The sequence below is a fragment of the Cyprinus carpio genome, unplaced genomic scaffold (assembly GCF_018340385.1).
Source record: "Cyprinus carpio isolate SPL01 unplaced genomic scaffold, ASM1834038v1 S000006643, whole genome shotgun sequence".
NCBI classification, from domain to species: Eukaryota; Metazoa; Chordata; class Actinopteri; order Cypriniformes; family Cyprinidae; genus Cyprinus; species Cyprinus carpio.
The window spans coordinates 790,515-804,515 of NW_024879270.1; the positions used below are offsets into that span (position 1 = coordinate 790,515).

General features: G+C 35.0%; 2 protein-coding genes across 2 annotated transcripts in view; one reads left to right on the forward strand and one right to left on the reverse strand.

Annotated features, from left to right (window-relative positions):
* Window positions 1–1,760: 1,760 nt before the first annotated feature.
* Window positions 1,761–6,068, forward strand: upp2 (uridine phosphorylase 2). The gene is made up of 8 exons (XM_019084527.2): window positions 1,761–1,914; window positions 2,003–2,074; window positions 2,398–2,512; window positions 3,576–3,734; window positions 4,134–4,248; window positions 4,487–4,696; window positions 5,053–5,199; window positions 5,634–6,068. The coding sequence occupies exons 2-8, from the start codon at window positions 2,022–2,024 to the stop codon at window positions 5,774–5,776; spliced, it is 942 nt and encodes a 313-aa protein (XP_018940072.2). The 5' UTR covers window positions 1,761–1,914; window positions 2,003–2,021; the 3' UTR covers window positions 5,777–6,068.
* Window positions 6,069–6,719: 651 nt separating this feature from the next.
* LOC109096474 (coiled-coil domain-containing protein 148-like) overlaps window positions 6,720–14,001 on the reverse strand; it is a 97,413-nt gene continuing 90,131 nt past the window's right edge. The window contains 6 exon segments of the mRNA XM_042755142.1: window positions 6,720–6,895; window positions 7,964–8,098; window positions 8,207–8,324; window positions 10,714–10,739; window positions 10,742–10,804; window positions 11,859–11,999. Of these exon segments, the coding sequence (XP_042611076.1) occupies window positions 6,749–6,895; window positions 7,964–8,098; window positions 8,207–8,324; window positions 10,714–10,739; window positions 10,742–10,804; window positions 11,859–11,999 (630 nt within the window). The 3' untranslated portion in view covers window positions 6,720–6,748.

Here is a 14,001-nt window from a genome sequence, read left to right on the forward strand (position 1 = left end):
TGGCCAAAAGTTTTGAGAATTACATAAATATTGGAAATTGGAAAAGTTGCTGCTTAAGTTTTTATAATAGCAATTTGCATATACTCCAGAATGTTATGAAGAGTGATCAGATGAATTGCATAGTCCTTCTTTGCCATGTTCTTCACCAAACTGTTGTTGGCTTGTTGGAAGAAGTTGCTGTTGGAGGGTGTTTTGGTAGCATTCTTTATTCATGGCTGTGTTTTTGGGCAGAATTGTGAGTGAGCCCACTCCCTTGGATGAGAAGCAACTATTAAATAAAAACTAATAAAAACTTAAGCAGCAACTTTTCCAATTTCCAATATTTATGTAATTCTCAAAACTTTTGGCCACGACTGTACATGTGTACTTGCAATCATAAAGGCCTTGGGACCTGTGCATGTGTGTAAAATCTCTGAATAAAAAATAAAAAATAAAACAAGGTAATTGCAACTTCTCACTATTCTAACTTTTAAAAAAATAATTGTGAGATAAACTCACAATTGCAAGAAAAAAAGAATTGTGGGATAAACTCACAATTGCAAGAAAAAAAAAGAATTGCAAGAAACTCACAATTGCGAGGGAAAAAAGTCAGAATTGCAACATATAAACTTGCAATTGCAAGAAAAAAAGAACTGCAAAGTAAAGTAGCAACTGCGAGAAAAAAAGTCAGAATTGTGAGATAAAAAGTCTCAGTTATCTTGTTGTAGATGAAAGAAAGATTATTTTAAAGCAAAATCAATGCAGGCTAAAGACAAGACAGTTTGAGTGTGTGTGTGTGTGTGTGTGTGTGTGTGTGTGTGTGTGTGTGTGTGTGTGTGTGTGTGTGTGTGTGTCTGTTTGTGGTAGTGTGAGTATTCATGCATACACACATGCACAGGTCCAAGGCCTTTATTTTTGCAAGCACACATGTACTCAACATAATCAACATGCTCTTGGACACTAGTTGTTTCTCTTACTTTCATTCTTCCCCATTCACTTTGAGTGGCTGTGAAACACCACAAGTGTGACTAACATTTTTTTTTTATACATATAAAATAAAGGCATTTCCAAGCAAACTTCATTAAAGCACACTAGTGTTTTTTTTTCTCATATTGTGAAAATTATACATAAAAAAATGCTTTTTTTCCCTCAAGAAATTAGGTACCTACTCTCAGATAAATGAGGCCTATGATAAATCAAATGCAAATAGAAACATAAAACCAGTCCTAAATGAAAGAAAAAAAGTTGACAAAAAGATTGGATCCAACATTTGGTGATAATATAGCATAATGAGAGATATAAGCAATTGTTTGGAGGCTGGTGATTTTTTTGATCGGGAACCCCATGAATGTTACAGGAATCCAAACACAGCCAGAGGGTTAAATTAAACTGGCACATAGACAATATTTATTTTAGCATTGAGTTTTGTTAACTCTATTGATCATGTTACATAATCCCTTAAACACTTGTACAGTCACCATCAATAAGTCCTGTATTTAAATGCATGTAATTCATTTTGTACAACTATAAACGTTGCCTATGCATTACTTTATTTACAAAACTACAATTTTAAATTGTTCTTTTTAATGGATGGATTGGAGCAGATGGAGAAGAAAACTGTGTGCACACTTCAGCCTGTCTGTGTTCAGAGGTGATGTTGGCACAGTGCTGCATCTCTCTGTAGAGAATAAGTCTATTTGTGAACATGTCAGCGAGAGATCAGTAACCAGGTAGAGAAAGATGTAGAAGGTGCTACACCTCCCTCTATAACCAATCATTGCATTCTGAGCTCTATATATGAGCTTGTCTTAGAGAGACACATTTTTATTCTCCAAAGGTTCTGACGACACACTAAGGCCTACATAGTAAAGGGGAAAAAATTAGAAGTAGAAAAATTTAAACAATTAAAGGATATCTTTTAAAAATACAGTTGCTGTAAGATATTAAAAAATGGAATTTAATTCTGCATATTTTTCCTCATATCTATGTGTGAAGATATTGAATTAATTTCACTTTCTTGCAGATTGACGAGAACTGCAACCATGGCACCTATTTTACTGAACAGCATGGGGAATGAACACAGTGATTACATTCAGTAAGAAAACTTTATTTTACTCAAATCATACTTATTTAACAGGTCAGAGCAGATCCAATAAGTTAAAGTTTAGAAGATTAGATAAGATAAGGGTTTAAGTAGCTAGACGTTTCAGGCTTATGGTTGTGTAAAGATTTACTAAAGAGTTCTGGTTTATGTCTTGGGAGATACTTTGTTCAGTTCATAAAAGACTGTCCCATACACTGTTCTAAAGCTGAGAAAACATTCACTAAAGTCTTTTTTTTTCTTTAGATGCAATGTTGCTTTTTGAGTAACACACTATTGTCGTAGTCTACGTCAATAACAGATGTGATGTGTCACAGACAGGAGGAGTATGTGAAGAACCCTCATCTGGACAGCATGGAAGAAGACATCCTGTACCACTTCAACCTGGGCACCAAGACCCATGACCTGCCCCAGATGTTTGGAGATGTGAAGGTGTGTAAGTCCTGACCTGAGTTAGACAGCAGATTTAAGGTTAACTTAAGTTTGATTACACTTTAAGTAAGATAGTCTATAGGACTGTATAGAGCAGATGTTCTCAATTCTGGTTCTGGCTGCTCTTCACATTTTGTATGCATGTGTTAACTAGTTGCTTATTAGCATGCATATTACTAGCATATTGGCTGTTTGTTAGTACTTATAAAGCACATAGTAATGCCTTATTCTGAATGATCATATTTTTGATCCTTTAACTCTACCCAAATACCTAAACTAAACAACTACCTTACTAACTAATAATAAGCAGCAATTTAGGAGTGTGTTCAGGGAAATCTCTTAGTTAATAGTGAATATGTGTTCACTATTCTAATACCTATTCTAAAGAGTCACCAACGTAATTTGGTTATATTAGATGTGTACTTTACACATGACCAGAATTAAAAGCCACAGGTTTAAAGGATGATTGATAAAGACAACTATCAATACGACACAATTAACATGCTGACTGGAAAACACACTCAAACTCTTGTATCCTCTTAAAGGGGATTATTATTAGTAGTATTAGTAGTATTATTAGTATTATCATTATTATTTTTTTGCAATAAAGTGTCTATAATGTTGCTTATTACTTGTTGCTTAGAAAAATAAACAAGAAAGTAATAAATAAGAAACATTCATTTGAGCCTGAATTATTTTATGAGGACAGCTATGTCAGAAAATAAGTTGCCTATCTCTGTATTCAGTTACACAGTTCAGTGTAACACTGGTAGCTAAGAAATAATTGACAAAGGGCATAAAATGCTCACACTTAAAAATGGCATGCAAGGACAAGACCTGACAGTGAACACTGTAAACACGTGCATATATTTACACTAATAATCACTAATAAAGACTAGTCAAGGTAACATGAGAACAGGTGAACAGGTAAAATCAGGGAGTGACATGTTCTGGATGGCTTGATCTAAAAATAATAATAATAATAATTAAAAAAAAATCCTTTTGTGGGGAAAGTGATTCCTTTTGCTAATATTTTTTTTTTTTTTTTTTTTTTTTTTTTTAGTTTGTTTGTGTTGGCGGAAGTCCCAATCGGATGAGATCTTTTGCCCAGTTTATTCATGAGGAGCTGGAGCTGCCCGGCAACATTGCTGACATCAGAGATATCTGTGAGGGAACAGACCGGTATTCCATGTATAAAGTGGGACCTGTGCTGTCCATTAGCGTGAGTATCTCAAATATGATGAGGATTGTGTTTAAATTAGTTCATTCATCATACATGCCTGTTAATTGATTTGAACATAGTGTATGAATATCATGTGATGTGGGAGTATGTAAAACTTGCACTGAATATGAATCTTACCAATTCAGTAATATTGCTAATAGTGCTAATGCACAATGAGGTGGGGAAATGATTAGAGGTGTTTAAGACAAGCTCTAAGTTATGCTTGGACTTCAAATCATGCAACTTACTTTTTGTTACTTTTCTAAAGGGCTGGACTTTTTCTTGGCAGACTATTTTAACCATACCATTATTTTAATTATATCACTTATTCTGTATGAGGCAAGCATCACTTTTTTTCACAAGCATCATAACTTATGGTTTTTTTGATGTCTTTGACAGCATGGCATGGGCGTTCCCTCTATCTCCATCATGTTGCATGAGCTGATTAAATTGCTCTATCATGCTCGTTGTCGTGATGTCATCATCTTTCGCATTGGCACATCAGGCGGAGTTGGTGAGAACTTCCAGCTTTATTGTATGATTAAATTATGAAGTGCAAATACATCACCCACGTGATTTTAACTTTAATGGCAATTGTGGAGACTCAAACAGTAATCAGTCAATAATTCAAACTCTGAAGCATTATATATCAGAGCTTAATACTGCTGCATGGAGGGGGCATGAAGTTAAAGGGTTTGCTGCCCTATTCTCTCGGGGAAAAAATTTATTTTGCCTTTTCTTTGAACACACAGGTCTGCCTGCAGGTACCGTAGTAATCACAGATAAAGCTGTAGACTCGTTCTTCAGGCCACAGTTTGAGCAGGTGGTTTTGGGAAAGGTAATCATCAGGAGTACAGAGCTAGATGAGGATGTGGCCCAAGAGCTGCTGCAGTATTCCTCAGAGCTTCCAGATACTCCCACTGTTATCGGAAACACAATGTGCACACATGACTTTTATGAAGGTACAGTAATTGTTTTCTGATAGTTGTGGTCCTGGATGTTGATTGGTCAATACAGTGCTCCAGTTGTGTTTAAATATATAATATAGTGTAGCTGTGCTACATAGTATATAATATATAAATGTAGAATTGCCGTACAATCTGTTCACCAGCTATTGTATGCGCCAGTGTGGAGTACCTCTAAAAGACCAAATATTAACCTTAGTTTACATGTCAGACTTGCCTAACAATAGCTGACTGTATTTACATCATGGCGTCTTACACCTTATTGATCACAAGCATTCAAACCCAGACATCCTTTTGAAGACTGCACACTAAAATGTTTTTTTTTCCATCATCACTTCTTTTCCCTGTTGTAGGTCAAGGGCGACTGGATGGAGCTCTGTGCTCATTTTCCACTGAAGAAAAATTGGAATATCTGAGAAAAGCCAGTGAAGCAGGCGTCAGGAACATTGAGATGGAATCCACTGTCTTTGCTGCCATGTGTCGTGTCTGCAATCTGAAAGGTAGTTAGGAAGTTTACATTGTTTGTTGTCCTCATCACCACTGTTAACAGAGGAGTTTTTTTTTATTCATTATTATTTGAAGGAGCACCATAATAGATTTATAAGAACTACAAGTTATGCCAAATTTTAGAGATTTCTGAGCCCTTAATAAGATTTTTAGAGCTTTTTAAAAGGCAAAGGTTTTCAATGAAAAACTTAAATTGGAGTACTCTATGTTCCTGACACAAACAATTCTAACAGAATTTTTATCTTGTGTGAACTAACCCTTCAATCATGTGTATAGTCATGCTACGCAGTACTGCTTTATAAGCCTCATACCTCCTTCAAGCAGCATGTTATAACCTCAAAACTACTTCTAGTAATACTTAATTACCATGCCATTGGCCACTTAGTGGTGTCATTGTTTTATTCATTTTAATTTTTATTTTTTGCAGCTGCAGTAGTGTGTGTGACTCTGCTGAACCGGTTTGAGGGGGATCAAATTTCAACACCTCATGATGTTCTCCTGGAATATCAGCAGAGACCGCAGTGCCTCGTGGCTCATTTCATCAAGAAACGCCTTGGACTTATCTCATAAAATCCTGTAATGATCTACAGTGTATATAATACTGTTCATAGTGTGTTTGTGTTATTTAAAGATGACTTTCACATTCTCACACCATCCTCAGTGGACTACCTTACATATCAGCTCTAATGAACACATCTAAGTTACTACTGTAGTACTAGTACTAAAACAGTTTGTGTGTATTTTAACTTGTAAATCAAATATATATATATATATTTTTTTTTTTAAATTATATGTATGGTGAGTTTTCACACTGACCTTTTACACTGTACCAATAAAAATAAACCAATTACACTGTACCAATTTTTATTTATTTATCCTAAGCATTCGTTATGTAGTAACATAATTGTTGAGGGTAGCTTTGGTGTCTAAGTAGAAATAAACTAATCTAAATAAAGTTTATGTTAAGATAATGAAATGAGTCATGTGGGTTTGTTCTTTAATTTACATTTGATACTTATAATACAGTATAACAAACTCAAAGCAGCTGATTATTCCGGAAATGCTAGATTCTGTCTCAAGAGGTTTCGAATGGCTTAGAACTTTGTACTGCAGTTCATAAACCTCATGCAGCTTTTTATAACAGTGTTTTGGGTCATAGTCTCACTTCTTACCACAAAATAGTTTTTTTTAACAAATCTGAATCTGAGGCCTGTCAATAATACGGTCTAAAAAAGCACTGAAGCCTACTTTCTTGTCTGCCATCTATTGTCCTAAAAAAAAAAAAAAAAGCCCAAAATATAAGCCCAAATTGGTTAGGTCTGTTATCCTCAAGCATGCTGTTCATATCATGAGAAAATATATATTCCTTAATCTTCTGAGATCAACACTTTGACGTATCAATCAATCCTTCAAATATTGAATAAAGTGTCCAAGGGAATGTGGTTAAAAAATATGTAGACTAATATGAAGACAGTAGACCCTCAGGTAGACAAATCATTACTCATACATGTGAAAAGATGATTACATTCATATAATTATTGGTCAGGATCTGAAGGCAGCGGACTCCATGTCTCTTCTGGGTGGCTTTAGAGGTTGGATCTCAGAAAGAATTTGTCTTGCATAAGGGGTGTTATGGAGACCTGCGGTTCTGAGCGCTTGTTCAATACGCACTCTGGGATCAGACACAATCTGAAAGAAAGACAAAATAATAAGACTCTTTTAATTATTCATAGCATTATCGATTGATTACAAGTCCATATATCACCAAAATCTAAGTTTGAAGTGAGATGATCAAGCAACAATAAGGGAAGTAAAGTTAAATGGATTCCTATAATAGATCAATGTTTTCTAGACTGTAATTCTATAACCAGAGCAGCTGTTGACAGGTTGAACTGCTTTAACATGAACAAGGTTAAAGTCAGTAACTTATCTCTGTTCTATGTTTATTTACAGGATGTGCTGTTAAATCTCCATGTTATGAAACAAAAGTCTGGGGAAAAAAAGCTGTTTCACTGTTTGGCCTTGGCCAGCGACTTTGTAAACGTCAGAGTCCCAAAATGTCATCACAGGTTAACCATTATTATTGGCAGAAACAGAATGTCCCATGTACATGAGCAGACAATCAGAAGACAGGGTTGGGAAAATTTCTGAATTTAAGAATCGACCATTTCAAATCATGAATTTGAAACTGAATTGGCCACTCCCCACAGGATGTTAAACTGGAATTACATTAAAATGACAAGAAGAGAAAACTGAAATTGCAAATCAGTAAAATGTAATTAAACTAATTAAATACTCGGTCTTCAACCCTGCTCCAGGGTGACCCACTGTCTTGCAAATTTTATTTACAACCTGATTTAGCAAACCTGGCCTGTGATTTTTTTAAGTGATCCTGAAGACTTTGTTTAACTGGTTCATGTGTGTTTGGTTAGGGTTTTAACTTAACTCTGCAGGCCAGTGGGTCTTTAGGAACGGGGCTGAAGGCCTATTAATTAAATCATTAATTATAATGAAAGATACCGTATATGAAATACAATTATAGATTTCATTTGAAATACTGATTTTTTATCTAATATTTCTAATGAAATAGCCCATATGTTGTGTGCAAGATATGTAAGTTATACTGAAAATGAACAGTGAACACTTGTTGGTTACATACTGTAGTTGTTTTGACTGATGAAATGTTTTGTGTGTTTGTGTGTTGGAAGGTGAATGTGTGGGTAGTATGGTATCTGCAGTATGTGCTGTGTGTGTTACCTGTGAATCAGTGTACGTATTTAGCTGGTACAGTGGCCTTTGTAATGTAAACACTTCTTCAGGCTGTTGACGTACTCTCCATGCCACTGTGTTTCCCATCATCCTCTCTGGGTTGGCTTCAGCTACTTTAGAGACCTTAAAGCAAACAAATAAGCACTACTGTTTTTTAATGCTTCAAATGATGCTATACTCTAGACTTAGAATACATCCCGATTCAGATCATTAGGTGGAATATGTGTGTACCTGGTTGCATAAAGCCTGCAGTCTCTCCTCTCTCTCTTTATCTTCCTTCTGTTTTTGTTTTTCTTCAGCTTCACGCATCTGCAGTTTCTGCTGAAACTGTTCTTTCCTGAAATTCACTCTATAAAACAAATACAAACAATGACAGAGCTGAAACAGTTATGTCTGACAAAAACTGTCATGAAATTTTTCAACATTTTGACAATATTCAGTGTACAGTATTTCTCAATATTATATTTTCAGTATTTTTCAATATTGTGTTGTAATCATCATCATCTCCAATATTTTTGATGAAAACAAGGAAGAAAATTAGTTAATCATTTTTATTCATATGTACCCCATATAATACACAGTAAGAAATAGCAACCTATCCTCCAATTAATACTCTCGTATAGGTTGTTTGTCCAAATCCCTGAAATACGACCCATCAGAGCGTATACTACAATTGCACCCCTATCGGCAAAAGGTCGTTTCCATATTAATGTTTTGTACTCTTTTATTTGCACTGTGATTTGCGTTTCGTGTAGCTCAGTTGGTAGATTATTGCGTTATACCTTGATATGCAATCATGCTATCATGGGTTGGTTCGATCCCAGAGAACGGATGTGCACGTAAAATGTAAAATAAATCATAATTTAGCATGATTTCTGTGAGGGTTAGGTTTAGGGGGTGGGGTTAGGTGTGGTCATTCGAACGAATAAGTCACCTTGTAAAATATGTACGAATTACTGTGAGATCGGTGTAAAAAGTCCACACCTTGCATATAAACATGCGTTTTGATTGGTAATGACGTTATACATCATTTCATGACGACAGACGCAACGCGATACTGTCATTATTTTTACGCCCGCTAGAGGCCGCTTAACTTTAAAACGTAAATATAGGTCGTAATAAGGTGCTTGCACAAACGACCTATATGGTCGTTTTTTGTTGGAGGACAGGCTCAGAAATAGTATTATTTGAATACTTTAATACTTCAAGTCATTGTAATATATGAAACAACCCATACAGAAACTTTTGTTAACATTTTTGAGTGATGGTGCAAATTAGTTGTTATATTAGACTTTTAAATTGATTTACTGAAAAAGTCAATTTGAAAAGCCGCTGACACGCAACAATAAATAACTGATTATACCAGCACTATCGACAATGTTAAATAAATTTGTTAAATCATACATTACATCTACTCTTCCATCTACACTTGACCCTCTAAATCAAGCACTCTCTAAGTCTCTAAGTTGGCATCTTAAAGTTGCAGTCGGTGGTCAGTTTGTGTAAATGTATGTTTTTAATCAATGTTTTCCACTTTTGATGTCATTTCTAGCGAGTAATTAATACTGCAGTAATGAAATATCCACTTAGTTATCACCAAAACTCTCCATATTTTGCTGTAGATCATTAAACCATTACTATGCCTCAGAAGCCTGTCCTAAAGTCATTGCCTGATACGGCAGTGAGGCAGCAAGTCAGCTGCCTAAGTTTTCGGTTGCAGCTTAGGAGTCTCCTGTTTACCAGGTGCGAGTCGTAAAATTTATCAATGGGTAACCATGTCGCCCAATTGTCTCGGGCAATTGTCAGTTTAATCAGATCAATTAGAATCTTTAGATTCGATTCCCCTCTTAAAGAAGCTAAATTCCTTACAGCTTGATGGGGTGACGCAGAATGAAAAAGGTTTTTTTGGAGTCATGGCAGTAGAGGGGCGCAACTATAATGACATGTGAATAATCCCGCCCTCTCTAAAGCGATACTAAACTGCAGTGGAAATGCAAACCGTGCCAAGCCGAGCCAAGCCAAGCCGAGCCGAGTCGTACCATGCAGTGGAAAAGCGTCATAAGTTCCCTAGTTACCCCTGTGTATTTATATTCCCTGTTCTATTCAGTTGTCTGTGTTTGTCACGTTATAGTGGAGTGGTTGTGTTTATTCTCTTTGTGTATCCTCTATGTGTAGGTTAAAAGTAATCTCCTGTAAATTATTGGTGGTATGTGTGTTTACACCAGCGTGCATGTGATACTAACACTGGAACTCTCTATTCTATTTCTATTCTATTAACTTGTCTTATTTTATTTATTATTAAACATTTGACCCTTTAACAATAGCATTCTCTATTCTATTTCTATTCTATCTACTTGATTTATTTTTTTACAAAAATAAACAAACAAATAAATAAATAATATGACCCTCTAACACTAGCTTTATATTTTATCTACTATATATTCTATCTACTTTTTGTTCTTTAAAAAAAAAAGGGAAAAAAAATAGCTATGTGTACTGTGTTAGACTGACCGGGACTTGTCACAGCACTTACATAATGTTGCTCTTTTGTTAGTTTGATTGCTTCTACTGTCATCATTTGTAAGATGCTTTGGTCGCTATGGTATCTAGGTATCTATTGTCACTACGGTATCTATAGCTCTTTATTTTGCAAGGCTGAGGCGTTATTAGTCATTATTACTAATGCCATGCAGGTTGTCCTTTTTTGCAAATCCACAAAACCAACCAAAGTATTTTACCTTTCTTTATCTCTCTGCACCTAATCCTCTACATATCCCCCCACCTCTGCATCTCTTGTTTTCTCTGCTTCTCTGCATTGAACGTATTTATCTGAAAGAAAGAAAGAAAGAAAGAAAGAAAGAGAGAAAGAAAGAAAGAGAGAAAGAAAGAAAGAAAGAAAGAAAGAAAGAAAGAAAGAAAGAAAGAAAGAAAGAAAGAAAGAAAGAAAGAAAAAGAAAGAAAAAGAAAGAAATATAGTCAAAAGAAATTTTTTGCAGCATCTACTAATAGCGAATCTTTGTTGAACTGCTTCAAGAACCTCCCTACTGAGAAATGTCATGTAGCTTTTCAGTTCCGAAACTATTTTATCGATATATTCGCAGGGTGGCGTTGATGACGCGTGTGTGCGCAAGTACGTGTGTGTGTGCGTCTATGAGAGAGAACCGGAGAAATCGTGATTTCCTTACATAAAAAAGGTGGAAGACATGGAAATAGTTTGTCTTTTTTTTTTACCCTATTGTTTTTTATATTTATTTGCTCAATGTCTTCTGAAGTTTTGGTTCTTTTATTGTTGTAGATAGCCCATAGTATAACAAAACATTATATATCTCTTCATTGTGTTTGGGCCACCCGTGGACGAGTGAGCATAGGCACATGCCTAGAATCCCTATGCGTAAATCCGGCATACTGTTTCAGATGAAAAATCATGTATACATTTATAGATGAATAAATGTGTCAATGAAAAGAGTATAAAGCGCTGTATAATCTATTCCTTTTATTAATCAGTGACACAACACAGCTCTGCAGGACGTGAAGAGGAATAGGAAGTAGACAAGGTCAAACCCTACACAATCACACAGCCTCACATTAATCAAGCTATTGAGCTGAAGTCAAAGCCCAGGGGTTCCACTTCTTTTTTTTTCTTTTCTTTTTTTTTTTTACTAATGCTCAAACTGGACTACATTGGGCGCACACACACACACACATACATATATATATATATTTTCATATAAAGTCAGTGCTTTGAAACTGTGACTAAATCACACGATCACTCACTTGAGTTGTTGGTCAATTTCATAAAATGTTGTCCATTACATGTCACATTACAGAGGTGAATGGTTTGGGAATGCTATTCCATGTTGACTTTAATTAATGATGACTTCACCTGCTTTTTCACTTGAGCTCTTTTAGTTTTTTCTCTTTGCTGTTCTTTCCTCAGTTTCACCTCTTCCTCTTTATACCAGTTAGCAGCAAGAGTAGCCTCCAACTCCGCAGCCTCCTCCTGCTGAATGCGCCACCGCTGCAGCTAAAAACACACAGAAGGACAGGTGGCTTCAGCAGCAATTAGACAAGTATTTAGACAACTGAAGCGTTAAGCTGTAAATATGTACACTGGAGATGTATGTTATTGATCCATCAAAATACAACATAGCAAATCTCTCTGGGCATTCAGAACATCAAAACATGATTACACACTCAAATTAGACAAGCATACAGTCTTAAACACTCACACAGATGGAATACTAACATGGGTTACTTGTTACTACATACTGCAGACTATATTAATATATAAATTAAACAGTATATGAAACAGTATGCAAAATGCAACTATAAACAGTAGTATGCTGAGTGGCGTTCTTTTTTATCATTTACAACACCTTAAGGCATGGTCACATTTCATTTACTTTCACTTTTTGTGTCCTCTTAGTTAAAAAGTAAATAATCCAGCCCACAATATTGTTACTCAATCCTAAATGTTTTAAAAGTCTACTAATTAAAAAGCAAAAGTTAACCCATTTGTGCCCAAATTTTTCTGAATGGTTTCATGCATATAGTCATGTTAATAGTGTGCTATGTGAACATTTTCTGCATTTATTTTCCCCAGGTTTTAGTTTATTTTCTTGAAAATTGTATTAGAATGTGCGGCAACTAGAGTTGCCGGTGGGCAAATATGTTGTATTCACCCCTTCAATGTAAAATTTAAATAGGAGGAGAGCATTTAGCGTCTAACTCAAAATAACTGTTTTCAACAGATCAATCTTTATTCATAAACAAATTAATTATGCATAAAAGTCAAAGAACATTCGATGCAAACCCCCCCAAAAGGCTGCATCTAGTTTATAATCTCTTGAATATGAAAACACAATAAATCTGTTTGTCTTAAAATGGTGGAACATAGTGCAGAACAAAGAGCAGCCATTAAGGTGATCCAACAGGGTATTGTGTATCAATAAGTTAAATAAAAATAAATTAATAAAAATGAATAGAATCAAGAAAATATTACATTTATATAATAAAAATGGTATACCTGAATGAAAATTATGCATTTAACTGTTTGGTTACCAACATTCTGCAAAATATCTTCTTTTGTGCTCAACAGAAAAATGAAACTCATAAGTTTTCAACTTGAAGATGACTCAATGATGACACAATTTCCATTTTTGGGTGAACTTTCCCTTACGTAAGCAGTTTTCATATAAGTAGCCTACAAGGAGTACTGCAGTGAAGGTACACATAGTTTTATAAATTCACATAAAACATATTTGCATACTATACTTTGTGATGTAAATATGTAAAATATCAAATATTTTATGAATAGGCACATACTGATTAGGTCAAATGGATTAACCTTGACAAAAGTCTTTGATATTCATGAAATTAATGATATTCTTTTTTAAATATATGATTATTTAAATAATTATCATGTGTAGGCTAAATCCATGATTGCTTGTTTATTTATTTACTTATTATTGAACATGCAGGTATTTTCATACTTAGAAGTATGTTAGTTAAATGAAAATAAACACACACACACACACACACAATTAATTATTTTATTTGGAATGACAAATACTGATTAGAACAACACAGCATCCAAATATTCACAAAGAGCCTATTATGTTTCACCTGACAATACAGACAATGCAAATAGTCGCAACCATATTAATAAGTAGACTATGGATAAAGGTGACATCGTCTTCTCCAAACATGTAGACTGCCTATGATTGCTGACACAGAACAATATCTGGCTGTTTGCTTAGAGATCTTTTTACTCAGTCCAGCAGTCTGCAAGCCTCTGACACATAATCTGTGCACATGTCCCAAGCTACCAAAAATAAGAATAACCAGTTTGATCCTGTAACCACACACTGCCAAAGCATTGGTTAATGACTGATACGTCAACATTTTCTCAGAAAAACACAAGTCCATGTAAAGATCAAAACAACAGCCCACTTCCAGAATCAGAATGTTCTTAGAAAGGTCAATGATGACAAGATGTCTGGAGTGTTTGGGTATTCCCTGAGAAC